We start from the raw sequence: 25434 nt of genomic DNA on the forward strand, positions 1-25434 counted from the left end.
GCACTAGACGAGCTTATATATTATTAAATGTTGAATAATAATATAATAATATATTATTCACAGGGCCAGTTTTCTAAAGTGTGGGGCCACAGGATGTCGCCTGGGGGCCACATGTGGTCCTTGGGAGCCCTTGAGAGCTCATTCTCAAACATCTCCCATTTTAGCTTGATTAACTTATTTGTGTGCACATAACACATGATTAAGAAATGTTATGTATGTTTGCCGTCGTTTACGTTTAAGTCACTAATAATTCCGTTTACAAGCGGTTGTCCCATAATACTTCCCCATCAGTTGTAGATAACTGGGGCGCCTCTAGATGTCGCTGTTGTAATGTTTTTGTGCCGGCGCAGTGAGCCTTGTGCGGGCCGGGCCGGGCGTCACGCCAGTTGGGTTAACGTCGTGAGCAGCAGTCGCTGTTGGCTTCAGTGTCTCTCTCTCTGGGCTTCAGTAGTAACTGGATGGAGATTTAACTCGGAGGAGCTTAAAGTGTTGGAGTAAAAGATTACTGGACGTGGTCTGAGGAACTAGTACCGACACAGACAAACAAGCAAACAGGATGTGATGTTTACGACCCGCGGAGCAAAATGTCAAGAGGAACAAAAGAGACTTTTTTTTTTACGAGGCTCAGCGGACTGAACTAACCAGCAGCTACACCGGCTAACGTTAGCCGGGTTAACGCTAGCTAACACCACAGGTACGTTTAACCATAGCGAGTTTTAACAGCGGGTTGAAATTGCACGGGTGTTTTAAATGGACTGCAGCACTTAAGTGGTTAAATCTAACATTGCAAGTGGAATTCAGACAGTGACACAACTCTCGGCGCATCGTTAAGTTGACTAGTTAACTAGCTAACTAGCTAAGATTTAAGTCAGCTAACTGCTCGTTATGGTCGTGTTAGCCATTCAGTATTCAGTGTGTATTTGGTTGCCATTTAGATACTTATTCGTGTTAATGTTGTGGCTGGTCAGTGTATTTTATTTATTTATTTGTCAGTTTATTTATTTTGTATTTAATTTACAATAGTTACATGCTGTTAAACTTCATGATCCGTTGTAATTGTGTATTTAGTTTACATTCATTCTATATTAGTGTTAATGTTGTGGCTGGTCAGTGTATGTATTTATATATTAATTATTGAGTATTTAATTTTCCATTTAATTTATAAGCAAGTAATTAAACCTCCTTAAATTATTTTTCCCCATTTTCTACTTGGAAATATTTTAAGTAGACAATGAGACAAAACATACATTTAATAACAGTGATAGCTCAAGACTATATCATTGCGTGTTTGTATCCTGAAGTTGCTGAACTAATATGAATGAGATTATTTCAAATTGCCTTAATGCGTCTGTGTGATAGTGATGGAACAATTTATGATATTATGTGTTACCATCAAATGTCCCCACAACAAATAAATGGTGAATTTCAACCATCGTACTAATCATAGCTGATGTAATTGTTACTTATGGAATTAAATGAAGATAAATTGTTGACAGAAGGCTCTGTCTGTTGACATTTAAAGGGTTTTTTATTGTCATTGCAATAATATCATCAATTGTAATTATTATGGTCAGAATTATCATGATTGGAAAATTTGCTACCATCCCATGTTCGATATGAGAAACTGATGAGTTACTGCTAAGTTAAGGAAGATAATTAGCCTTAATGTTTTGGCTGATGAGTAGTGTATGTGTTAGACAAGATAGCATCATTAATAATGCGTTTGTTTTTCTGATCTCTTCCTGGATACAGACAGACTTTATGACTGCTTCCACTTTCAAGCATCCTCACTTGTTCAGCGGATCTCACTGATACGCACTCACCATGGCAGCAGTGGTTAGCTACTCTCCACCATGGTGGGTGAACCTGATACACAAACTCCCACATTTCAACCTCAAGTTTGAGCAAATTAGCAGCGATTTCCGACCAGAGGACTGGACGTATCAACAGGTAAGGCCCACCTCACTCTCTATCAAAAAGTGTTAGTGATTGTGAAGTTTGACTTGATTGTCCACCTTTAGGAGGAGGTTATGATGCTGATGGCATTTTTGAATCAGTCTCCTCAGGGAGGAGTGACCTGTAACCTGTCTCCACCTGTTCTCTGCCTTCACCTTTATATCTATGTCACCATCTGTTGTAGCTGTCATATCCAACTCTTGACCTATTCCTGACACCGGTCAGCTGGCATTGCAAAGTGTAATCCAAGCTACCTAAATTGACCTCAGTAACCTTAAACATTATTTTCAGATTATAGCGGTAAACCGGTTGTATGGTGGCTGCAGCTTAGACCGGGGGAGGAGCGATCAGCATAACGTTTGTTCATATGGTATATTTGTAAGAGACTAACAAAATTTAGATCAACCAAACTTGGTTTTAGTCTTGCAAGGGTAATTTTGTAGTGAGAAGTTTGTAACACTTATTTTATCTTGATACCGTTTGTTTCATTTCATTCAGCTGGTGTGGATATTATGCATCTCAGTACAGACATTGTTCATAAAACTGTTCAATGTGGGAAATCCGATAAATTGAATCAAAAACATGTGTGAAAGCTTTATATTCAGAAAAATGGTTAATATGTCAATAATCTGAAAACAGTTGATTCAACTGTTCAGTTAACTCAGTCCCTTGTCTGATAAGATGGGCAGTTTTGTGTTTTTTATTATTCCTATGAATAGCTAAACTGTTTGTTCTAAATTGTCTTTATTTATTGATTTAGAAGATTACCAAATCTCTGTTTTTGTGGTTTTCTAAAAGCTCTAAGAGCCAGGGTTAATAAGTATGTAGGACGCTAATGACTTACAATAGGATGTGGGTCAAATTTAACAGTTGGAAAACTGCCAGAAATGGGCACATTTTTAGTCATGAGATAGAACACCTCCCCTTTTAACATGGAAGTGTGAGTCAGAAAATCCAGAAGTGAAACGCTGTCCCTGAGAAGTGGGGAAACATCCCAGACATGTTAATCATCAGCTGATTTGTGTCTTTCAAAGATTGTATCTTCATGTACACATGAAAATGAAAGCAGTTCAAGTGATTTAAGATGGAACACCCTTGTTTAACTAAAGGTTATACTGTATAACTAACTCTGTTTATGTCACACATTTGATCCAGTGTTGTACTCTTTGTTTTTCTTTTGAAGGCATCAACATTTCATCTATGATTTAGAGCACTCTGTTTCAGATAAAATAAGAGTTTTAAAGAAACATCATTAAAGTGGCCCAAGAATCCATTTACCATAACATTGTTGTAGCCCTTTATTGTTACTATGTGGCTCTCTGGGGTGTGATTTGGAGCATTTTCTTGGCAAAATACAGGAAAGGTTCAAGAACTGGACAATAGTTGGATGTGTGCATGCTTGACACCTGGCATGAACAGGGAAAGGTTCAAAATAAACAACATTGCTGTTAAATGAGGGTATTCGGGGGAACTGAATTTGCTGGATTCAACTATAAAACAACATTTGTTTTGAAACGTTCAGCTTATTCCGCTATTAAAGCACATTATCTCACTTTCCTCGCACATCTAGTTCAACAAGAGCAACATAAAAGAGGTAATCATTGGGCTGGCCCGTTAAACTGTAATTATTAGCCTACTGTGATGACAAGCTGTTAATTATTGTCAGTGACCTGACTGCTCTCATTCAGGCTTCAGGGGAAGTCTTGACATGCCCAGATGGCTGGGCTGCGAGTGGTGCTGCTCGCTATTTCACCACGTCACCATGAGGCACAGATAATATAGAAGAATGGACACTTTAGCTGAACTAAGCTGAGAAACATTTAGGAGCTGAGTCATTCACTTGCATCTGTGCTTCTGGTTTGTATCTCTGTCTGGGATACATGGGTTTGGTCCAAGTGGCAACTGTTAATGACATCACCAATAAGAAATGAACTCCCATTTTAAATCCACAAGATTTGCAATTTGCCCAGCACTCCATTCAAATGGAATTTAGCCATGTCTTTTTACACTGTATTCTTACTTCTGTCTTGTCCTCAGCCAGCACACTAGAGGACTATGTCCACATTTTATGTACAGTCTATGGTATGGTCTCACAATACTTTTGCACACTGACATTTTTTGAATTCACTGACTCACATGAACATCAACCAACCACTGCATCAGGGTGTGTCTGTTACTGTAATGCTGTGTTGGAGAAAAAAACAGAACACATAGAACAACACTGGATTTTCCAAAAAACAAAAGTGTCAGGATGTAAATCTGCACCGGCCATGAATCCTGTACAGTGAACAACCGTGTGACCTAAATAGGAAGAGCTACTGACGGCAGAGAGGTTTAACTGTCACTGTATATTTCTCTACAGCTAGGTTTAAAAGTTTGCCAGCACTGAGTAATGGTGACAGTGAGATGGTGGATATGACCATGGCTCTTCTGTTAGAGTTGTTCTGGGTAGTATTTGTCTCTCCAATTCTGTCACTCAGCATTTTGTAATTATCTCTCATCTGAAAGAACCCTTTCATTGTGGCTTTTTTTTCCAATTGTCTCTGGTACAGAAAGTCTACCATTGTATGTGTATTTATTTTTGCTTAAATAAACAGACTGTTCTCTACTTCAAGATCTAAATCCACTCTTTCTTTTGTTTTCATATCATAGGGAAAGGTAATGTCTACATTTATAGATGTTTTCTTCTAAGTGTGTTCGAGCCTGCACACAACTACTTACCTTGAGTTTTACTTTGGACAGAGGGTGAAAACTAACTTCCCCTGATAGTAAAAACACAAAAATCAAAGTCTCTCATTGCAAAGCAGACAAAATAAAGCTGCTGAGGCACTCAGGTCTTAAATCATACTGTGCATACTGTGTCTGTGGAAAACTGAAGTCCATTAAGCTCACTGATATTGACATGAAAGTGGTTTTGACAATGAAATTTCCATAATCCCCTTCTGTTGTCCATCAGTCCATCCTGTTATTTGGAGGTGTGGCGCTCGCCTGTCTGGCCCTGGATCTGCTGTTTTTGCTCTTCTACTCCATTTGCCTGTGCTGCCGGCGAAGCAAAAATGTGGAGCAGCCCAACGCGGACTGCTGCTGCACGGCCTGGTGTGTCATCATAGCAACACTTGTCTGCAGGTGAGTCAAACTGTCAGTGGATGGTTCTGGATGCCCAAGAACAGTGTTTTTTGGTTCACACAAAGGGTTCTTTATCCTAAATGAGCTCACTGTAGCAAAGAAGGCAAGAAGGCATGCAATCAAATCTCAGTAAATAGTCATTAAGAGGCATACTGTCTGCATTTTCTGCAAGTGGCATTCGCTCTTGTTGGTGCTTGCTATGTATCCACACACCCACAGACAAAGAAACAGGAAGCAGCAGGATGCTAGTCAACAATTCTAGTCATAGCTGAAGGCTGTGCAAAAGCGTTAAGCTTCATTGAGAGGCAGGAAACAGCCTTAAAGAGTCTGCTTATCTATTTCCCCAGGGCATAAATAAACCTTACTGAATGCTATATTTTCTGTCTCCTTATTTGGTTGGAAAATAACCCAAGTTTCACAAGACAAAGTGATCATATGAAATCACATCACAGTGAAATGACGTCTTAACAAACACATTTATGACCAACAAGTGTAGCATCTAAGGCCAAACGTGTTTAAAAATATCTCACAGTCTCATAAAACCTCCTGTTGAATTTGTGCAGTAATTAAGGATGCACTGTACATCTGAAATTGTAAAACCAAGGAACAATAGGAGTGTTGCGTTGGCTGTGATCTTATGTTTTGTTATTTTAATTCTTCCAAAACGGTAGTGTGAGAACTGTACCAGCTGGCCATGCTCTCTTTCCCTGAACACTCCATTTGTTTCCTGTTTCCCTGCTCCTGTTGATGGGCCACTGGAGAGCCATCATAGGAGATTCAGGGAAGCACAAAGAGCTCGGGGACCTGATGAGTACAAGAACTGCATCACAATCACTGTATCTGTGCATGCGTGTGCATGTACACCCACGCACAAATGTGTTTTAGTGAGAGCAAAGTAGGATGGATCAGACATCTCTGATCATCATCTCATTTTACACATAGTTGTTTTCTACAGCATACTTTCCGCAGAACCACATTAAAGCAAAGTGACCAATTTAATATTTCCTGCGCCTCACAGGACAACCACCTGACAGCTAGCTGAGTGCTGTTAAACTTTGCTTGTAGCGATTCACTTATCACCCCACTTGACAATATCTGCTCTAGCGTTGGATGGATATTTGCAAAAAAGGCCCACACAGCAGCAGCAACACCTGAAGATGTGTCGCAACCAAACCCTCTGTATTGACATTGCTACTCATAGAACAGAAAACTGAGTTCCTTTTTTGACACACAGGACATTTCTGTGAATCACTTATCCTATCCGCTACACACTACATAGTACACTTTTGGCATTAATGCAGGCAATTAAACTGTCGTTTAAACTGACATTTTATATTATTGTGCAATTATTTTTCCTGTTGATGTACCTGTAGAAAGTGTTGCTTGTTCAGTTGCCAGAACTGTTTTGCTGCAACCTGGGCCTGTCTGTGCAAATGAGAGCCCGTTTCCTGCCTCAGTACAGCCTTTGTCAGCCGTAGTGAGGGGTTTGGGGCATAGCTGGTCCATTCCTCTGTGTTTCCATGGTTCTCTATGGAGTCTTTCTGCTGCAGCTCAAAGGAGCCCGTTGACCACGGTCTGAGCCGACAGGGTTAATGTGGAGTTCACACGCCTCTCCCACTGCCTCGCTGTCCCCCTCGCTCGCTCGCTCTCATCTCTGTCTCCTGTCTGTGTCCTTTTTAGCTAATCCCTCCTTCTCACCACCCTGTCTCCCCTCCCTTCTTTTTTGTCTCCCCCTCAGTGCTGGCATTGCTGTTGGTTTCTATGGGAACGGTGAGACTTGTGATGGAGTGAGTCGGCTGACATATTCCCTACGCCACGCTAACCACACAATCATAGGAGTGCAGAAGCTGGTAAGACTGAGAGCGTAAACCAACATGTTAAATAATTAATATCACTGCCGCCATGAGCTGTCCTGGTTTCCTCTCCCATTAAAGCTGCGTGGTGAATCCTCCATTTCAAGGTCAAGAATGACGTGTTTTGTCACTGTGACGATTTTAGGTATACGAGAGTACATCCTCATTGAACCAGACGGTAGACGGCAATCTACAACAGCTTGAGGGACAGTATGCACAGCATGCGGACTACCTGTCTATCATCCAAAAGCTGCAAGACCAACTGGACGAGCTGGTCAGACAGATGGTCAAGATTCCCTTCTGGGACAACAGCAACATCTCCCTGGAGGAGCTGGCTGTCCAGATTGAGCTGTATGACTGGTACAGGTAAGTCTGTAGTCATCAGTCAAGCAAAAGAGTCCCATGCAGAACAAAACAACAATACAGCTCGGAAGGATGACCATCCCCGACTTTGCAAAGGCTCCAACATCGTTACACTTTAATTCGCAAAGTAATCTCAGGCAAGCTGAAGCAGCTGCAGCAGCTGCAACAGTATAAAGAATCATATGAACATTACACACAATAGATTTTATGTCTAGGCAGATACACATTAATAATTTACATCCCCACAAACACTCAGCTATTGCTCATCTCTGAGTCCACATATTGTTGAAAGGTGGAAAGTTAGTCCCTGGTTGGGAGATGTCTCTGAATTATAATGTCAGAGAAGTGCAGCTGACTTACTTGGCATCTAAAATCTGCACCGAGAGTTGTAGAAAATGTGGAAGACAGTGCTGTGGCAAGCCTTTTTGACTTCCCTTAAATCTATAAATAATCAAGTAGATCACTGTTTGTTTAATAGTGTCACAGATGGCCATTGATTTAAAGCTGGCTGAAATAAAATAACTGAATTTTCTTTTGTCCAGATTCATGTGTCGATTGGGACCAACAAAGTCTTATCCTTAATTTAGTTCTGTACAGTTTTACACAGCAAAAAAACATCATGTGTCATTAATACAGTAAAAGGAAATCATTGTGCGTGTTTTTAATATAGAGCTCTGTTGTGAGATTGTTTGTTGTGCTGCTCTCGTACATGTGTCGTTGATGGCATTTGTCCTCACAGGTGGCTGGGCTACATAAGCCTGCTACTGTTCGATGTCCTCATCTGCCTTCTGGTGCTGTTTGGCCTCATTCGCAACTCCAAGGGAACACTTATAGGGTGAGTCTCATCACAAGATCATGGCCGCAAGAGTACTTAGGGGAGAAATGCCTCTGCCCTGGGAAATTATTTTAGTTCTTGTCACTAAGTGAATATGCAATTGCTGTACAAGTACAACCCACACACTCATCAGAGCCACCTCATCATTATAACGTAGTCGGGATGAATTCGTGCTCTATAAAATATCAGCCCAGTCACGATTTATTAAACACCAGCATCATGTCCTGACATTTTCAGGCACTTTTGATGATAATTGATTGTAACAACTGTTAAATTCCACAAGTTGTTTTTTTTTTACGTTTGTTTTACACTAAGCAAAACAAACGTATAAATATAAATCCACTTAAACTTAAACATTTACCCATCTCAAAAGCATCTTTGTCAAATATGATAAAAGCTTCTTTTTATAACCGCACTTTTCTCAATGGGTTTCAAGCATCAATTTAAAAATGTAAGGAGTTTATGGATAACTTTACGGATGGTTAGTTCGTTGGTCAGTACACTATCAGTGGAAAATGTCCAGTTTCTCAATGTCTCATTTTAGCCAAAGCCTAAAGATAATACATGAAGACACAGAGATTCACATTGGAACAACAATTTCCTTTTTACTTTACTGTGTCTTAAAATAATTAAACAGTTGTCAGAATTGTTGCCTATAATTTTCTGTCAGTTTAATTATCAGTTCATATTAATTGCTAGACAATTTTGAACACAGTAATTGGAGATTAATGTCGTGATGAAGCTTGTTACAAAAATCTGGTCTAATTGGAAAACACCACTAGGCTTAACACATGCTGAAATCACCTGAATTGGCTTAAACAAATCTCCTTCAGTGGATTTAATTGTTGATATTTGTGTGACAAACACTGCACACTAAAGACGCTTAATCTTCACACCTCCTCTCCGTGTCCCCAGGGTGTGCTTGTTCGGTGTAGTGGCTCTGGTCGTCAGCTGGGTCTCCCTAGGGCTGGAATTGTCCGTCTCCCTGGTAAGTGTCTCCATCAGAGCCTGATGTTGTTTTCCAGGTAGAGCTGCCACAGTTTGCTGCGTGTGATTGGATAACACAGCCACTGATTACAGAGTGGGGATTTTGTCTCCCATAATTAGTGTAAGATTTATAAAAAAATTAGCTCTGTTGCGACGAGTGATCATTAAAAACATGAAACACTTTGGTTTCACACAATGTATTGTGGGGAGTGTTTATGTTTCTGGTCACTCAGTGAAATCCTCATGTCTAATGCCAGTGATTTAAAAAATTTGATCACTAGCAAAACGACTGGAATTAGCTCTGTAGCCACAGGGGGCTGAATCAATTAATTTGGCTGCCACACACAAAACGACTTAAATCCAGTCAGTGACAGCACAAATCCAGGATTGCATAATGTTTGTTTATCACTTAATTCAGACAGACATTTTCAGGCTCATTCTCCATGAGGATGAAATGATGTTGACAAATCTGAATCTTGATTAATGCAAATTAAACATTCATGCGGATGATTTTCTGCCTCCGTAGATGAATCAGACTTTCACATTTAAATGAGCTTAACTTAATTTGTATGATTGCTCTGTGGCGGAGACACACTCAGCCTGTCACACTGTAAAACTGATCTATTACTCAAGTTACATGGGAGACGGCAGTAAATTAAAAGCCGCATCTGTGATGCCGTTTCACTTCATTGTTGTTAAAAATGTCTCTTTTAACTGGCTTCTTCCCCCTGTCTTTGTTTTCCTAGACCTCGAGTGACTTCTGTGTTTCCCCTGATACTTACATCACAAAAGTGGCAGACCAGTATGGAGTCATCAATCAAGGTACGAATAAAATAGAAAGTGCCTTTCGCGTGCATGTTGTTAAAGGGATGGGTTTGTATTTATTCAGTCAGAAGGCCTGTGTATTGTGCAAGTCTAGTCTCATCCAATGGCCCATTTAATAAAAGCCCGTAAATTTACTGTGGCAGGGGTGAGAGGGCAATGGGCTGCCTTTTTAACCTGTGCAGGAGCCTCTCTGTGGCGTCTCATTTTAGTAATTGCCCAATCTGTCCCATGATGGGATGAGAACGTGTGTGCGCAACGAGTGAGGAAAAAAATGTTGTGCCTCGGGTTTGTGTGTGAAGTGGAGTGTGAAAGCGAGATAAGAGAAGCACAGAAGAGGATCAGAGACATTACATTTCCTGCATCCGTCCTTCAGTTCATGGAAAATCCAAATAAGTTGCTGCTGTGGAATAAAAAAATAAATAATAAATGCCTAAATAATTTGTCCTGCCACTCCTCTCCTATGTTGAAATATGGTGACTGCTGAATACACAGGGCATTAGCTGTATATATATTGTACCGTATGGATATCTGTGAGTACCAACTTATTCTCTGCACTGTATCATTCAGCAGCATATGAAGCTGTATTTTTGCCCTGAGGTGGATTCATGCAGGATGGGGATTTTCAGTTCTATTTTTCCCCCTCTCTTTTATGCATGTTAACTATGTAGAATGAATGGATTAAGACTGTAATACAGATTTGTACCAGTTGATTAAAATCTGTCAGCCCTCTCATTACTTATTACATATTTTTACCTTTTTTTTTTTAGCTCTTGCCTGTGTGAAGTTGCACCAAATTTCTTAAAAGAACAAAGTGTGCAATTGTTTCACTATTTAGTTTTTCATTCTTCTCCTTTCTCCTCTCTGTGTAGTACTGTAAGACACATGATCTTAATCCGAACAGAGAGTGAAAGCTTGGCTTTTGTATTTCTGCTGCTCTCTTTTGTGAAACATGAGCTGCTTCTCTTTTTCTGAGACGAGAACTTTTTAAATCAAAAAAAGATGTACATACGTTTTTTTTTTTTCAGAGGCCAGTCGCTCTGTTGAGCATTTTCTTCTGCAGTGTCAACTGCTCCTCGTGCTGAAAAGAAATCTATGATGACAAAATGCTTTTTGCGTTTTGTGGTGAAGCTCCAGGAATTGGAACAAATTTAGTTTGGACTCTGTAACCCTGCCAAGACTTTTTTTTAACCAGTTGGTATAATTAGCTGCAAGATCTCTGTCCAACAATGAAGCAAGTGTATTAGAAGAATTGGATCACTGATGATGAATCTGATCACCAAGCAGAATAATGCCTCTATCTTGTTTGCTGCATACTTGCAGAGGTTTTATCATGAATCAATTTGTTTTGCCATATGGGCAGTGGCAAAAAAACAAGTATTAGGAGTGACACAAAACTAACTCGGGCCTTTTGATTAGGCATCAGACACCAGGAAATCTGTTCTTCCTGACATGAGTGTGTGTGTGTGTGGTGTGGGCGTGTGTATGAGAAGTGGATTGACAGAAGCTCACTTAAAAGTACTTCTCTGCACCGGAAATCCTCCTCTCATGCTCAGCTGTGTGGGAAAGAAGCTCCTGACACAGCAGTTGTGTGGATGCGTGTGTGCGTGGACGTCACTTGTTAGGTCTGAGTAGGTGTTCGCGCAGTTTGTATTTGTGGATATCGCTGTAGCCTTTTAGTCACGAAGGATTTCTCATCGACCCTTAACCCACTGCTGTAGTGTGGAAGAAATTATTGAAGTGGGCAGTAAAAGCATGTGAAAGTCCCAAAACCTTGCTTTGGTTTATAGTGTAGTATGAACAAAGCACACGTTTGGTCATGTTGTAATTTAACAATACGTCTACAGATGCTTCTTGTAATTGCTGTGTGCGAGTGCCATCAGAGGGGTTCCATGTAAACCGCTCACTGACTGCATGTTTTGTTGTAGCTGAAAAATATGTTTAATTCATATGTACTGTACCAGCGTCTTTTGAAGTTGTCTTAGTGGTCTTGGAACATTTCTCCTCGGAGCTCAGGATTAGCTCAGCATGTGCACAGTTACAGCTGTAGGCAGGCTTTGCCACGAGAACAGCAAACGTGACGAGGCAGAGGTAGAAAATGAAAAGACATTTTCTCTTGGACACTTTCTGAGAGCAAAGCAGAGGGAGATGAAGCAGTTACTCGGGGTAGTGACAAGCACAGTACAGTGTGATACCAGAATCACTAAACTGTAAACTCAAACCGCAGAGGATTATCACTTGAATCTGCAGTTCCCCATAGCTTTACAGAGCTTTATAGTTAGTTTGTTTTGGTGTTTAGGTGGAGACTAAAAACAGAGCTAATATAGACTGAATATAATCAGCTTTCTCAGGTGCACAGAAGCACTGAGAGCTTAACTCATGACTACTAACTCACGACAAGTCTCACTGGTGTGCTTGTTCTGATATTGCTCCATAAAGCCTTGACTGGCGTTCCTGGGTAGTCAAGCATCTGAATTTTAGACAATAGTTCAAATTCAAAAACACCAATAATATAGATTTCACAAACAAGACAATTTTTGGGTGGATGTGGTAGTGTGAACAGAGCTAAAACTATAATAGCTTGGTTATTTAAATTTTTTAATGAATCATTCTACAATCCCCAGTTGTTTGTGACACTAATGTAAGAATTTTATGCTAATCTGTTGGTGGATTTTTTTTCCATATGTCAGGCACACAGCATTTGACACACAATTGTGCAGATGATGATGAGTTTGAGATAATGAATTTAATTGTTGGTTACTGTTGCCTGTACATGTTCTAATCTTTTCTGTTCTGTTCCACCTTGAACTTACAGAAATCCTGCAGCACTACCTTAGTTGCAGTTTGGAAAAAACCAACCCCTTCCAACAGGTTGGTTGCCCATTTTATCAAAACCTTTTCTAATTGTGTGAGTTTTCAAAATGTTTGACTATTTGAGTCACATTCTACACATCACTTTCATGTGTTGAATTCTAACATCTCAGAGAGCACAATATTCTACGCATTTTAACTGCACGCTGCATCAAGTTCTATATGTAGGAATTCAAGTGGGCACATTGAGCCACTCCCATTGCCTCGATAACAGCCTTTTTCTCATGCAATTGCACAATACTTCCCATTCTGCAGGGCAGCGTTTCCTGTGTGTCTCTGCAGATAGCACACGCCTGCTTCTCAGTCTGTGTGCTAGATGTTCATGTACGTAGTAAAGTAGAATGACACTTTAACTGTGAATCTATAGTTTACTTTAATGGAATGCCTGCATTTTTTTCTTTCAAGCCACATGAATAAATCATAGAGTCAATTGTCGTTGAGCGCTGCTAAATTCCAGGTGTCTATTGTTAGTACAGAAAAGAAAGCTATATGTGTACATACTGTAAGGCTTTGAGCTCATATCTGTGATCTGCCAGCTTGCTTTCACAGGTTCTCACGTTGACCACAAAGCAGCACAATGTTCTTTGTTATAAATAAACCTGAAACGACAGTTGAGATTTGCTGCTACACTTCTCATTCCTCATTTCAGAAACTTTCGGGCAGTCACAAGGCGTTGGTGGAGATGCAAGATGATGTGTCCGAACTGCTGCGTTCTGCCACCAGAGAGTATAAACAAACTAAGGTATGTTTCCAGTCCCCTAATTAATACACTATGTACTGGCAATGGCACATTACATGTTTTCTTTTACTAAGCATGGGTATAATTAGGATTTCATAAATTCTGATACTGATACCGGTACTGCTTATCATATTTTTAGTTTGCCTTCACTTGTAGCAAAAAGCCTCAGTCGTGTGATTGTCCTTAAACTAAACCTAACTTTGTATAATATGGTGCCGAAAATGAAGACGTTACTCAAATAGATGTGATAAGATATTCAACAGTTAGTTTATTGCCTTTTGTTAAGAATGTAAAATTGGAGAAAAGAGATGACATCAGCAGCATTTGTCGATTGATGGATGCTGCAGCATCAAAATCCTCAAACCTGCTACACTTTTAAAGCAAAGTGAGCCCAAACCTTAGAGCGCTTAAACACAATCATGAGTGGAGAGTAAACAAATTCATTACAAATGTAATCACCTGCCGCTGGCTACTTCACCATCATTACATATACATTAATATTGATGGCAGCACGGTTTGTCCATATGTTCCTTGATACTTTGGCGAAGGTGCTAGTTATTCTCCAGATACTGCAAATTGCCCTTTACTATTGTACATTTGGTGACAACAGAATAGTCAATGGGACCAAAGGACTGACGAGCAGAAAATTGAAGCACACCTGTCCACATAAAGATCTGCTGACAGCCCACGAGGGACATGCATTATGTCAATTTAGCTACATTAGGCTTTCACTGGGCCTGCCAGTGCAACACTGAGGTGATGTCCAATGCTGGTTCTTAAACTGTGATGACAGAAGCACAAATGAGAGCTGACTTTGGGACCAGACAGAGGCACAAAATGTGCTGAGCTCGTAGAAACTCCCCTATCAGATAATCAGCCTATTTTCTCCTGGAAGTGTGATGTGAACAGGAGGAAGAGGAGCGACAGCGTGTTAAAATGTATCAGACATGGAAATCTGTTTTTTCAGCTGGAGCTGCCCGGTCCTGTTGTATATTAATGAAAAATAGGTGTAGAATGGAAAATAAGTGCATTGTCCACCTGCTTCCTTTGTGCAGTTTATGATTGATTTTGTCACAAATCCATTTTGTTTTGCACTGTTGTCTAAATGTACAAAAAGTTTGTTTCAACTCTTGGTCAGCAGTTTTTGTTTTCGTCATTTGTTTTCAGGGAAGTTTGGAGGAGATTCAGGGGATCCTGAACACCACAGAGATCAACCTGCATCAGCTCACTGCACTGGTGGACTGTCGCAGTCTGCACATGGTGAGCATGGAGGAGAAAATGTCTCTATGTCTGCTGGAGAAAGTGCCCTAGGGAGTTGTTATGACACTTTTGTAGTGTACAGTGTACTTCTATAGGGCTGTTTTTTTAATGCCTGTGCAGCTGAATACACCTGTCACTGTAAATAACATTTGCCTTCCTGTATGCGAGTTCCTGTTCCAACCAATACTGGCAGTGTATCAGTTATGAAGCTAGCTGAATGATAAATTCTTGGCTGTTGCTTTGCTTTGGAGGGTTGTCCCTCGGGGCTCTCCAACTTTTAAGTGCACATGTGCAAGCTCTTGTACCAGCACTCTTGTGTGGATCTCTTTCTTGTCGCTCCCTCCTCTGCTCTTTCATCCCACCAAAGCGTGTTATTTCTTGAAAATTAGAGTAACTTCAGTAGAATATAGAATGTGTTTCTCCTGTGCAGGGCATAAAAAATTGAGTTTCTCAGTCATGGTGGTGATAGCATAGTGTCTCTTTTCAAACCCAGGTAGAAATGCTCTGTCTTCCAACTGTGAGCTCATTGGTTTGACCTACTTTAAATCACAGCAGGGTGATTTTCAAAGATCCAACAATCCTCATGCTGAAATATAAAAATGGCAACTCTTGCCTTTTCCCACTTTTTTTTGCTCTTTCTTACTTAAAACTGCAGGGCGTACCTTTTAATATAAACAAATGTCTGTTACGCTCAAACTATTGTCAGATGTGTTCATGTAATGTGGATTAAGCCCATCAGCTCCACATTACTTTCTGGGTTTCTCAGTTGAGCAGTGTTTAGTTTTGAATGTTGCCCTGCGACATTCCCACAATGCACACAGTTGGTGTTTGAGTATGACAGTAGACAAAAAGAACTGCACGTGAAAAGTTTCAGAAGGGAATTTTACTGCTCAAAAAACCTAGTCATACTGCAGTTTGATGGAATAAATGGGTATTTCTCCCGCCCTGTTTCATACAACACACAAACGCTCCCTCAGTGTCTGACAGAGCCCGTATTCAGATGGAAGACACGGCATAGCATCATTTCTGTTTATGATATCAAGAAAAACATCACAGCAGCTTTAAATGTTCAGATATTTCTATGCAAGCACTGATTTTCTGTACATGCCACTATAATATATATCCCTCCTCTTGTTGCAGGACTTCGTGCAGGGCGTGACGGGGCTGTGTTATGACGGACTCGAAGGCCTCATCTACCTCGTGTTCTTCTCCTTCGTCACGGCTCTCATGTTCAGCTCGATTGTTTGCAGTGTGCCTCACACCTGGCGGGGCAAGAGGTAAGGCGTCCACTGCTGTCCTGCACTAAACCTCTGTCAACCCACAGCCACGCAGGAACCTGCGGAAAAAGCTTTTAAGGTTCACGTTCTGTGCAGGACTGTGTATACAGTGAGAAATAATTGAGTAGGATAAGCTTATCAATTAAATATGGTTTCAGAGCATTTCTTTTAACCCTTTTGTTTTTTTTACGCAGTGTGAGTTTGACACGGACAAAGAATTTCAGATTAAAACAAACCCCTACACAGATGAGGAAACAAGAATATTTTGTATAAGCCTTGTTTGTTTGCCGTTAAAGACAAGGCTGTGTTTACCACTGGAAAGAGTCCAGGAGGCTCCAGCTGCTTGTTCAAATAAATGACTTCCGTTTACCCCCCCCCCCCCCCCCCCCCCTCCAATTGTGCTGTGTTGGTCTAATCTATCTTAACCACCTTCTGAAGGGTGAAATCAGAATGATTTCTTTCTCTTATAAGCAGCAGATAAGGTTTTCAGAATGGCTTTGAGGAAAGCACAGATGTCAGCTCAGCTGCAGCACATAATTAACTGATCCCTTTGCAATTGGGGAGATGAGTGGGGGGGTTTGATCAGTTTGATCTCAGCTGGAGCTTCCTGTTAAAAAGCAAAGGCTTTCACGCTGTCACTCTGTTCTTCGAGGTGGTTCCCGCTGAGCTTGTTTGCTTGTAATGATGCGTTCAGGCTCATTCTCTTTATAACATCTGGAGCTGCATCTTGAAATGAAGGGTTTTATTAATTCATTTATTTATAGATTTATATTGTTTTTATTCAACACTTAAAATGTGTATCTATTTTTATCAGCACTATCAATCAATAATTCTGAATGTGCTGATTTGTAAATGTGCTGTAATCTGTACTTAATGTCATGCCTCGAGCGATGACCTCATATGTTAGACATGCAGGAAATGCTCCGTGTGTTCCTTCAACACTAGGGGGAGACAAGCTCCATGATGCCAGTGTCATTGTTTTGTCTGTCAGTGTTTGAAGAGAATCCTGTGTGATCTATCTGACGGTAAGTCAGTTATTCTGCTAATGCTAAAGAACGGCACTGTGTATAAGTCTTAGGCCACAATTAGATTTGTTGTTTTAGCAATGATATAACCATAAAGCCAATTATTTCTCAATCCCTTGATTGGAACACTTCCTGAAAATACAGATAACATGATTACAGTTTTAAAATAACACATTTTTCAGAACAAAAACAGCTTCTATGTGTTTAAGTGTTTTTTTATAGACCTGGCTTTCTTAAAACTGCGGTGGAACACTAAATTAATGTTATTGATAAAACCTGTGTTTGTCCTGCTTAGAAGTATCTGCTGAGAAAAAGGTCCATTACTCCAGGTTTTTTCAAGACACACTTGAGTATTACATGCACACGCTGAATGACTTTAACTCTAAGATTTTAACTAAGACCGACTTTCAGTCACATCATTCCAATCCAAACGCCAATCATCACAGAATTTGACTGACATAAAAACAACAAAGCTGGTGTTGACCTAAGACTTAGTACAGTGCTGTTGGTCTTTGTTCAGCCCCATTAAGGTTAGTCAGTCAAAAAACATTTTCTTTGCTTTTAACAACAGAGAAATCATCTTGTTTTCTGTCACTCAGGCAGTCATGAAATTGAATCAAACCCTGACAGACCTTGTGGAGTATTTCCATGCTCCTTTTGTCAGTGAATTAGGACAGGGGTTCCCTCTGGTGGCGGTGGTAAAGCATTGTTTGTGTTTTTTGCAGGAATGAGGAGGAGAGTGAGGACGAGTCTCTGAGCCATGGAGGAAGGCAAAACAATGATAATCTTTACCGGGTCCACATGCCCAGCCTGTACAGCTGCGGCAGCAGCTATGGCAGCGAGACCTCCATCCCCGCTGCCGCCCACACTGTCAGCAATGCTCCTGTTACAGAATACATGTAAGTCACCACTGGTTTGAGCTTCTGTGAATTTGAAATAAAAGCAGCAGATGAAAGGTAGACATGGCAGATGAATTATTTTCTCAACATAGGCTGATATTAGATGCGCAGTGTACTCAGAAGTTGGCTCATATTTCCCCAGAGAGAGGCTCAATTCTCTTGTACAAAGTCACAAAGTGGGCAGCAGATCCAGCTGTTGCTGTCCTGCTGTGATCCACGTGAAAGCCAAAACCTTCCACCATATAACTGAAGTCTGCGAGGAAAAATGATTGAGCGCAGTCCCCCAGTTTCTGACTCTGTAAATCTGGAATCATGAACGCTGATTTGGAAACTTTTCAAGCATTCAGTATAACACCCAGAAAGCAATATGCAGGGTTTTAACACTGTACATGTGTTTGTTGTGTTTCATCTCACTATGCGTTTAATTCAACAGGGCTCAGAATGCCAGCTTCCAGAATTCTCGCTGCGAGAACACGCCCCTGATCGGACGAGAGTCTCCTCCCCCCTCGGTAAGTGTCATGTTCCCTGTATGAACTTGAGAGCTGTAGCAGCACCTCTGGGTCGTTAGGCAGCGGCTGTCTGTCTGTCGGACCTATTTTTTAATAAACTAAACATTCGAGGAACTATAAAACAAAAGTAGAAACTTGGCAAATCTCTCTTTACTTTTCCACCACATACATAGAATGAAGGATTAGATATATTCGGGAAAAAAAACATGTTATGCAACTTTTGCATTACTCTGTTTTTATAATAAAATCGAATACTTGAATACTTGATTGAGAACAGTTTTCTGGGGACTGTGAAGCTCCCTGGAGAACTATGTCTGGTCCAGTTTCCACACTCTTGCATCATTCAAAGTTCGTCCTGTGCTGGTACAGTAGTTACTACTTAAAAATGCCACAATACAAGCCTTGTAGGGACTTGGATTGTTTTTGCAGTTTGCAAATAGATAAATGGGAAACTGGTCCTCTAGTCGCAGAGTCTTTTCCTACAGCAGATTATCCTATTTCAGCACTAGAACAAAACCACTACTAACAGCATATTATTGTTAAATCAAGTTTGAAAGCTAAGCCCACTTTACTTTATCCTGCAGTGTACAATGTATGGCATATCAGCAATGTTCAGCCGATACTGAATCTGAAACTTAAAATTGAATCTCTGCCTATCGAAAGACATGTTCAGTTCTCCAGTTTCTCTCAGGGATCATAGTTCTCTGTGAAGTCACATCTGTACAGTTTGTCTTTTGGAAAATCTTCATAGATACACCGATACACAACCTTTGAAACACTCACTAACTTTAAAAGGTGCTCAATTAATTAATGAAACCCTAAAAACACTGATTATTTGATAAAGATGTGAATATAACAGCCCAAATAAACTTGCTGTACAGTTGTAAAAATGTGTTTTGTTTGTTGACCCCAAACAAAAGTCAAATCTATGATTTTGACATGTTCTAAGATGGAAATTACAACTGAGATAATCAGATTATAATAATAATAATAATAATCAGTCATGCAGTTTACCATATCGTGCAGCTCGAGTAAACATAGAGCTAATTTCTCATACATTTTCTGAGTGATCCACACACTCAGCTGACGGAAATGTATTTCCCTACATGGATATTTGATACGGCACTTTTGTTTATATGTAAACAAAAAACAATCCTGCACATTGTCCATCACTTGTGCTCATATTTTCATCAAACCCTCTACAGGTAAAGTTAACTTACTATAAATGGAAAATCCATACATACATTTACAGGCGAGATGCTCTCAGCACAGGAGAGTTGCAGGCTTCCTGTGATTGCTGGTTTTTTGTCTCCATGAACTTTGTCCAGTTTGCAGAAGGCGAAATAATAAATAACATTAGAATTCCAGTGTGTATTACGAGCCATACTCGGTTATTCCCTACTGCCCCAACTCTGGCCTGAATCTCTACCAGACCTCCTGTCCTCCCTGGTGTCTGTGTGTGTCTACTTGGACCTCGACGCTGCTTTGTGTCACTTTTCTATACTCTCTTCTTGTCGTTGTTTTTTTTCCCTTTTGTTTGGGCGAATCCATACAGTTGTATTTGACTGCCGGGGACAGTAACAGCGATCAGTGCTGGCAGTTAAAGCCCTCGGAGAGTTCAAGATCGTTTTGGTAACTTCACCTGCTATGCTAACAGGTACAGAACATGCCCGTCTCCTCCACCTGTTGGCCTGTCCCTCCTCTGTACCACCTCCCAAAACTCCCAGCTCTTCTCCTCCCTTTGCTCAGATCTCACAGGAACTGCTGGACCCCTCTAACCCTCACTCCCTCCCCTCCCCTCCCCTCCCCTCCCCTGTCCTGAATCCTGTACCACCTGGTGTCTCACCTGATGTTTTGTTTTCCGTGGCCCCCAGGCTGCATGTTTCCCTATTGCACCACAGACGTAATGAGGGGGAACACGTGATGCTGTAATTTTGTCTCCAGGCCCACTGTGATCTATGAGTCAGTGATGTGTCACCATCAAATTATGAAGCAGTTAAAGCAGTTTCACTGATGTGAAGACTGCCGTGTCTTTAGGCTTCAGTTAATGGCTGTGCAAATGGCACAGTACCACTTCTGTTGTGTGACCTCTCACAAGGTTTTAGTTGCCATGTCATGCTCCTGTTTTTGGTGGAATAACCACTAAAAGAAACAAAGACATGAAGAGGACAAGGACATCGAGATGTCTTAACAGTGATTTCTTTCCCGATTTGGCACAAGTACAGTCTAAACAATAAGGCTCAGGTTTTATCATGATGAAGCTGACTGATTGAATCCATGGCCTTGTTTTACTTCCTGCTTACATTTGCCAAAGCATTATAATTAGAAATGATTTATATTTCTGTACATGATGTCTGGGGGGAAGGCTTCAGTATGTAGTTCAGTTTGAACCATTTTCTTACCATTTAGGATTATTCTCGGTCCAAAAAGGATGTTGTTTTACAGAGGAGACATCGACATACTGATTTCCCCATGAGTTTGAAATGCAGCCTTTGTGTTTATGTCGCCTGTTTTTCCACAAATGCATGGTTGCATCCTAAATGTATATGAAAGAACACGAAGGTTAACAGCAGCCAAAAAATAGATAAAAAAAAAAAAAAATTCATCTGGAAAATGTGTTCATTTATTCAACTCTTCTTCTTGTACTCTGCTATCCTTGTCCTCTTTAGCTGCTGCTGTGATGTTCTTTGTGAATCATTTATGCTCCCTTTAGATTCCTGCGTTGTGGAGTTTTTTAGTTTGAAAGGTGATCTGTGTAGGATTTTGTCTGATCTGTGGAGCGATTCGTGTTTGGTACTGCTTTTTAAATGCATGTCCAGTCTGTTTATCTGTATGTTTCGTCACCCAAAGGATTTTTCTTCTTACTCTGCAACGTTTTGAGCCTTTTTTTTTAAAATCTATTTGCCTTTTGCGTTTTTAGAAACCTTTATCTTTGAGTTTCAGTTCAAATCCTACACAGAACTTGTGTTGTGGTCTCCTTCACATTTTAAACTAGAGAGAAATTGTGATTCACATTTTCCTCCATGTGTCATTTTGTGTTTCTTTCACACAGTACACCTCCAGCATGCGGGCGAAGTACCTGGCCAACAGCCGACCAGAACCCAACAACCCTCCTCCAGCAGCAGCAGCAGCAGCAGCAGCAGCAGCAGCAGCAGTAGTAGTGGAGGAACTCCAACACTGAACTCATCCTGCCTACAGCAGTGACGTCTCTACAGTCACAGTCACTCACTCATCCTGTCAGTCAGTCTTTTTGGGGTTTGTTTGTTTGTTTGTTTTTACCCACACATAGTTTTCTCCTCCACCTCCTGCTTCCCTCAACTATTAACTCACTTCAGATCAGAAAAGCAAATAAGCTTTTGGTTGAAGTAAAGGTGAAGAAGAGGACAGAAATCTATGAAGGAGTGTTAGAGCCACTGATGAGTTTTTAATACATATTTTTTCCTTTGTGCAGTTTGAGAATTGAATGTTTGTGCAGGTTGGCAATTTTGTTTTCTTTTTACATGGAGAAATCGCTCCTCACAAATCTCTGTATGGTACAATGACATCTCTGTGAGCTCTGAGCTCCACATCCTCGCGACTTGATCAAATGTTTTATTATGTCTTGTGACAAAAACCTATCTCTTTAAATTATAAACAGTGCTCAGGTGTAACCAAAGAAATTCTCAATCTGCATTAGGGAAAATAATTCTCCGACAGCGTGAAGGAAAAAATAGGAAAGCAAAATCTAATACGCCTGAAAAAAGTATTTTCTCTCTCATCCATGGTCTTAATTCTCCTCCTTCTCTGAACTCTGACTGACTGACCTTTCTTACACTCTTCTATTTAATTTCTCTTTTATTTCCCAAACGCTCCGTGACTTTTTGTACAGCGTCGCGTCTAAAGAAAGCACTGCAGTGCCGAGGACTCTGGAAGTGCTCATAGACACTTGATAACGCTGATTACTGCTGGTTGTTTTGTTTCGAGTACTGTAACGCAGCCCTTGTCTTTACTATGTGTGTGCGGGGACACGTGAACGACGGGGGGGGAAACTTCTCACGTTGAACGCGTAGGTCAGTTTCATAAGGTAACGTCCGTGTTGCTCATGTTTTCCTTCTGCTTGTGGAACACGATATTTGCGTTGCATTATTCTCCTGTGAATATTGACATACTGTACAGTATATCGCACGTGCACATAGATATGTTTTGAGTGTGTTGCATTTCGTCTTAAATCTGACGCCTGGGACCAGTTTTCCTGCAGCGTTGCACGTGGTACAGGTTTTTGGACACTGTTATTTCCTGTGGCATTTCTTTGGGGGCCGAAAACAAAAGAAAAAACACAAATGAGCCACTTTTCCACAGCAGTGACTGTAAACTTGTGAAGCTGTGAACTTCGTTGACACTCAGAGGATTCTATGAGGACAAAGACGAGCTGCGTAACGGAAATGCAGCTGGGAAGAAGTTTTTATACCACTGGAAGCTTTGTTTTTTTTGTTTTTTTTAACGACGATGGTGAAGCACTGGAATATAGAAAAGTGTGTGATGTCCTCAACAATATTGCGTTCGATCATTTGCAGTGCCCTTTCTTCACCAGACTGCTTGTGGTCCTCTTTTAAGTTGTAAAGCTTAATTTTCTTTAACGAAACTGGGAATTGTGTACTGTACATACATACACACGCACACATACGTATACATACACACAGCCTGGCAACGCTCTATTCTACCAAATGTAGAAGTTCAGAGTTGGAAAATCCACTCACATTTTTCTCCAGCGGAGGTTTTAACGCACATCGATGGGGGAAAATATTGCACATTGCAGTTTCCTCGGAAGAGGAGCCTCGATCATCTGCCGTCCTGCGTCTCCCCCAAATGTGTTTCAGCGTTTCTAACATCAGCGGTAGGAGAATGTGAGTGGATGCAGTGAAGGAATGGTGAAAAGCTCTGCTCTGTGTATGAACTGGAACTTGTTCCTGTTGAAGCATGATGACTCTTTAACTGCTCTGTGACCAATACAGGACGATGTTTTACTGTGGTGTTTTTTTTATTTTATTTTTGAGTCTGTGCCAACAAGAGAAGAAAAAAAAGAAAAAGCAGCACAAATCTTTTACTCTGAATATCTTTTTAAATGTCTTTATTTTAGGCGTTTCTGCTCTGTAAGACTTAATTACGCTGATGCGTTCTTTCAGATTCATGTTTTCCATAGTTGATTTTGTTGGTTGCGCAAAACTCTTGTACAGATTGTGAACAATTCCTCAAAAGACTCATTTTAAAAATTCCTTATTTGATTTGCTCTTAGATGTTTTTCTGTTTAAGAATCTGTAGCGGACATAATGTTGCTTCATTAATGTGAATACGGTCAATAGATTCCAAGTTTTTCTTTCGTTGTGTTTTTTTAATCACTGTAGATGTAATCACTTTTTTTTTATTATTGTTATTTTTATTTTATACATTGTTTTTTTGCAGTTTCTAAAAATATGTACATGTAAAAAAAACCTGTGGTTAAATTGAGGTTGAATGCTGTGTTTTAAAATTAAACACCTTAACTGTATAATTCTGTAGACACTGCCGTGTCCCTATGTCTTCTACAGGAGCAGACACTAGGTGGCAGCAAAGCTTCACTGTCGTCTCCACCATTTATTTCAGCTGAACTGGTAACACCACCTCTTTTGTGCAGGGCTTCAAGTTATAGTTTAAGTTGTGAACTTTTTTTGTTTATTTTAATGTAGATACTCATTTTAATTCATAATTCTCTTCAGGTATTGGACAAAGATGTTTTGTATAGTATTAAAATGAGTAAAAAAAGGTTCAGATACTCCTCTAGCTGTCATTTAAGTCAATTACTCGATGTTCAATTTGTTCCATTGTAGTTTTACAACTCAGCCAACCATCGTCTACTTCTCAAGGCCATGTAAGAATATAAGATAATTATATAATTTGAAATACTTATTCGACGCAGCTCAGATATACTGACAAAACCTGTATAATGATGGAGATGTTGAACGTTTTCATTATATTTTAGGCCTTACCGTGACTTACATTACTGATATATCCAGTAAATATTGTATAATATGCACAGGGTATGAAGTTACCTCGGGTAACATGAAGTCTAATGAAAATGTTGCTCCATGATTTTAGACACGTTAGCACTTTATTTTTTAAGGTTTGTTAAAAAGTTAAAGTTAAAAAAAAAAAGTACAATTGAACCTTTCTCTGCATCAATTGTAGAAGAACATCTGGTGTTTGGCATGTATTACTGACTGTAACATGTTTGTAAGTGACGGCATTCATGTGTTGCTATTTCTCCCTGATTGCAGACTGCAGGCCAGCATGCAGATCATTCTGAGCGGAGCAGAAAGGCACTTTGTGTGTGTGAGTGACCTCTCCGGGGTCTGACAGCAGACGAGAGGTCAGTGTCAGCGCCGGGGCCACCAGTCTGGTTTTGTCAACTTCCTTCATACCGCTGGCCAGCTGCCGTCGCCCCAAACACACACACACACACACACACACACACAGAGTGGCTCCTCATGTGGAAAACTGGTGGCTGGGTATGAAAAAAAAAAGAAACCACACAGACAGAAGAGTCATCTGTTTTTATCATTTCTGTCTTTGCATATTTAGATCATGCTTTACTGAGGTTTTTTTTTTTCTTATTTGACCTTTAATTGTTTTGCCATGTCATTTTAAGCACATTAACATTAAAATACACCGGTTTTATAGTAATAATAATTGTATTTATGCGTTTTTAAACACAAGTGCACAAAGTGCTTTTTGACAGACAAAGCGGAGAATAATAAAAATAGTATATACACACACAGAAATGGGACAAAACAAAGTCAAAGATTTTGAAAAAGCAAAGGGAAAGGATAAAGTAAAAGGGTAATGATAAATATAAAAAGCAATAAGACACGAGATAAAGATGACGTCACTGTAAAAAAC

At 40.2% G+C, this 25434-nt stretch overlaps 1 protein-coding gene across 2 annotated transcripts; it reads left to right on the top strand.

The window, feature by feature from the left end:
• Positions 1–365: 365 nt before the first annotated feature.
• Positions 366–24269, top strand: ttyh3a (tweety family member 3a). Of its 2 annotated transcripts, XM_058653705.1 has the most exons (16): positions 366–694; positions 1753–1950; positions 4913–5082; positions 6821–6932; positions 7081–7301; positions 8038–8133; positions 9049–9121; positions 9867–9942; positions 12758–12813; positions 13463–13555; positions 14720–14812; positions 15953–16089; positions 17840–18013; positions 18447–18522; positions 20078–20179; positions 21575–21661. In XM_058653705.1, the coding sequence occupies exons 2-15, from the start codon at positions 1825–1827 to the stop codon at positions 20156–20158; spliced, it is 1584 nt and encodes a 527-aa protein (XP_058509688.1). In that variant the 5' UTR covers positions 366–694; positions 1753–1824; the 3' UTR covers positions 20159–20179; positions 21575–21661. The 2 variants fall into 2 exon arrangements, with proteins under 2 accessions (XP_058509688.1, XP_058509687.1); XM_058653704.1 differs by lacking the exon at positions 20078–20179 and having other exon boundaries at positions 367–694; positions 21575–24269.
• The last annotated feature ends 1165 nt before the right edge of the window (positions 24270–25434 follow it).

Source organism: Solea solea, chromosome 16 (assembly GCF_958295425.1).
Source record: "Solea solea chromosome 16, fSolSol10.1, whole genome shotgun sequence".
Classification (NCBI taxonomy): domain Eukaryota; kingdom Metazoa; phylum Chordata; class Actinopteri; order Pleuronectiformes; family Soleidae; genus Solea; species Solea solea.